This window comes from Drosophila elegans, unplaced genomic scaffold, assembly GCF_018152505.1.
Source record: "Drosophila elegans isolate 14027-0461.03 unplaced genomic scaffold, ASM1815250v1 contig_208, whole genome shotgun sequence".
In the NCBI taxonomy this organism is placed as follows: Eukaryota; Metazoa; Arthropoda; class Insecta; order Diptera; family Drosophilidae; genus Drosophila; species Drosophila elegans.
In genome coordinates this window covers 6,055,076-6,058,912 of record NW_024545578.1, presented here as the reverse complement: position 1 = coordinate 6,058,912, position 3,837 = coordinate 6,055,076, and the positions used below count along the sequence as shown (strand labels likewise).

Below are 3,837 nucleotides of genomic sequence, written 5' to 3'. Positions count from 1 at the left end.
ATCAATAACCAGGCTCTTGAATATTGTTTTCAGTGTACCCATTCTGTGTAAAATTCATACAGCTATGATCAACCAAATAGTAGTATGCAATTAATTGACTGTTGTTATTACAAGTGCACAAAAAAAAAGTTTATAAGAAATCGTACTCGATTTTTACATCATTCAATATTAAAAATATAACGTATTTGCTGACTTTTGAATATCAAACGTATCTCGATGGTAATCAGCTTAGCTTTTTAAAACATTTGAAGCTATATTTATGGACGTCACGTTCTTTATTTTTGTCAAGACCCAACAAAAATTCTTATCAGTGTTTTGAGACCTCCATTAACCCCAGCATACGAACCAATTCGCCTCTAGGTTTTGCTTTACCCAACTTAGTACTTAAAATCTGGGCACTGAGTTTAGTTTGCTAGCAGTAATGATTTGGATTGTCGGGCTTTTGTTCGTTTCAATTGTGAACGCTTCTCTTTATGAGAAGACAATAGACGAGGCTAATAAATGGGTGCTGGACTACGTTTTGGGCAATGGAAAGAAGGATTCCAGTCCCTGCACCAACTTTCCCGAATATGCGTGTGGCAAGTACGCAGAGCGCCACATTGGTGAACCCTTCAGCGGAATTTTTCAGGAGATAAGCCACAAGGTAAACCATTACCTTCTCGACGAGGTAAAAAGGCTGGAGATGAACTCGACCATGAGCGCATTTGACGACCAGTCCATCGATGCGAGGCTCTTGAGATTCTACAAAGGATGCCTTGAAGCGCCGCCAGAAACGCGAAAGATAGAGCATTTCTTGAGACTGGCTCCACCAGGCGAGGGTCTCACTTGGCCTCTTTTGACGACCAATGGGCCTGAACTCAAGTGGATGAGCACCGTGGCATATCTGTTTAACCAATACGGTTTCACCAATGTTTTATTCGACGTAAAGATCACAACGAATTATGAAAACAGTACGGAGCATCTTTTGAGTCTAAGTAATCCCGATATAGTTGGTCCCTATTTCGATTATTTGGAAGCACATAGAATTCTTCGGGAGTTAAAAATACCACCACTAAGGTTCCTTGTTCTCTTGAATAAGGTCACATACCTATACCGGGAAGTTGAGTATCTGACCACAGTGCACAACAAAGGAAACAGGCAGGTTATAACTGTGGAACAGATGACGAGCAGAACCGGTTACGATTGGCATGAGTTCATCCAGACAATAGTTGGCCACGACATTCAACCCAACTTCCGGTTGCAGGTGTATAACTTGGGCTACTTTACTGCCCTTAAGAGTCTAATGGACTCCACCGACACCGAATTGCTGGGTAGCTATATAATGATTAACTTCGCCCTATCTCTGCAGTATGAAATCAAGGCCGGCGGGGATCCCATCGATTGCATAAAGTATGTGCGCCAAAATATGTATGTGGCCTCAAGCCTTCTCATTACGGAACGCTTCCATCCAAACCTGCTAATGTTCTTACCGAAAATTGAGAAAATCTTCGAGGGAGTTCGGCAACAGTTGCTCCTAAAAATCGAGCGCAATCGCCTTCGCCTGACCGCTGGGCAAAAGGATATGGCTTTAAGGAAGGTTATGGCCACTATGCTCAACATCAGCAACATGCTTAATCGTACTGAGCTTCGTGAATTTTTCAACAAATACTATGAGGGTTTGGAGATTCCTATGAACGACCAGGACTTTGCTCGGGAACACCTCAATCTTCTGCATTTCACCGCTGGCAAGATACTGAAGCAATTAAACGAATTGTCTGCGGATCCAAAGAAGTATTTCATCCTACCCGAACCAGATACGTTTTCTAGTTCTGGGCCGTACTATCTCAGCCCCGAGAACGTCATCGTCCTGCCAGTGGACCTTCTGCAGGAGCCCTTTTTCCTGTTAAACAGCCACGATGTTTTTACATACAGCTCATTGGGATTCGTTCTCGCCCGGGAGCTAATGCACGCCATCGACAAGGACAATATCCTTTACGACAGCGAAGGAAACGTGAACGAATTTGGCATTGAAATCGCAGAGTCAAGGAGGTTCAAGAAGGGTCTGAAGTGCTTGGGAAAAACAAGATTTAGCAACGATCGATTGGCAGATATCGGTGGACTTCATCTCGCCTACTCCGCTTACCTGGAAAGCGTTAAAAGCACTAGATCAGAGAATTCTGATAGGAAACAAGTTGCTAAAAATTTTACCAGCCTTCCACTTCGGCAGGTGTTCTTTCTCAATGTGGCGCAGTCCTTCTGCACAAGTGATTTTACGAAAATCGGCCGTCATGTTGTTGAAAAGTGGCGCTTGGAGCAAATGCTGTTCGGCTCCTCGCCTTTTGGCAGAACTTTTGAATGTCCTCCGAAGGACTTACAGTGCCAGCTCTGGTGAAAAAACAACGGGAAGTGTAATTTATTGTTCTTCAATAAATAAAATCTAAAAAAAAGTAAACCCAACCCACTTTGGTGGTATTATTTTTGGGAATATATCATGGGGCTACTATTCGGTAACTAACAATGCTGAGCTTTCAGTTTGGCAGCATTCGATGTGTTTGCCCGCAGTTAATTATAAAAACAATTAAACACACTACAAAAAATAAAACGTTGACCACGAATGAGAAACATCACAGCTATCAACTGCTGTATTTGTTTCGAATTGATAAAGTGGGTGCCAATTATCAAGCTCTTAAATATAGCTTTAAATGTACTCAAGAGTTGACTTTGAATGAACAACATACAGCTTATCTCAACATTATAGAGGTATTTGCTTGCTGTTAAAAATGATTTAAGTAAAAAATTTACAAGTAAACTACATTAATGCTTGCTTTACTCAGCTTAGTACTTGAAATCTGAGCTCTCAGTTAATTTTGTTTGTAAGAATGAAGTGGATTGTCTGGCTTTTGCTCATCTCAATTGCGAACGCTTCTCTAAATGAGAACACAATAGATGAGCCCAATACGTGGATACTGAACAACATTCTGGGCAATGGAAACGAGAATTCCAATGCATGCACAAACTTTTCCGAATACGCATGTGATAAAAACGCCGAACGCCACAAAGGTGAACTCTTTAGCGGAGTTTTCCAGGAGATAAGCCACAAGGTTAACCATTACCTTATCGATGAGGTAAAACAGCTGTGGATGAACTCGTCCATTTGTAGTGTTTTTGACCACCAGTCCATCGAAGCAAAGCTAATAAGACTCTTCCACAGCTGCCTCAAAGCTTCGCTAAAAACGCGAAAGATAGGGCATTTTTTGAGACTGGCGCCTCCAGGCGAGGGACTCACTTGGCCCCTTTTGACGACCAATGGGCCTGAACTTAAGTGGATGAACACCCTGGCATATCTGTATAGCCAATACGGTTTCACCAATGTTTTAGTCGACGTGCAGCTCAGAAAGAATTATGGAAACAAGCTAATTAACCCCAATATGGATAAGCTGTTTGATTATGGGGCAGCACTAAGAATTCTTTATGACTTGAAAATAGTAGCGAGACTGCCTCTAGTGCAAAACTTCAAAAAGCTGGAGTCGTATATTCAGACTCTAGCCAAATTTCACGACAATGGAAAATTGGAAGGGAAAATTGAATGAAACTTGAAAATTGAATGAAAATTGAAATCGCGAATTTGCCCCGGTTCAAGGAGGGATTGGAGTGCTTGAGTAATATGATATAAACTTCATCAACGATCGCCTGGCCGATATCGGTGGGCTTAATCTAGCCTACTCCGCTTACTTGGAAAGCGTTCAAAACAGTTCAAGGGACATCAGCTCAGAGGATTCCTTCCACTTCAGCAGGTATTTGTTCTTAATGTGGCGCAGTCTTTCTGCACAGATGGCTTTCCGAATGTCGACGGTCAGG

At 42.1% G+C, this 3,837-nt stretch overlaps 2 protein-coding genes across 2 annotated transcripts; both read left to right on the top strand.

Moving 5' to 3' along the window:
* Positions 1–421: 421 nt before the first annotated feature.
* On the top strand, positions 422–2,371 carry LOC108145625 (membrane metallo-endopeptidase-like 1). Its single transcript, XM_017271161.1, has one exon. It carries the CDS (start codon positions 422–424, stop codon positions 2,369–2,371), a length of 1,950 nt encoding a protein of 649 aa, XP_017126650.1.
* Positions 2,372–2,858: 487 nt separating this feature from the next.
* LOC121467136 lies at positions 2,859–3,569 on the top strand. Its single transcript, XM_041708487.1, has one exon. The coding sequence runs from the start codon at positions 2,859–2,861 to the stop codon at positions 3,567–3,569; it is 711 nt and encodes a 236-aa protein (XP_041564421.1).
* The last annotated feature ends 268 nt before the right edge of the window (positions 3,570–3,837 follow it).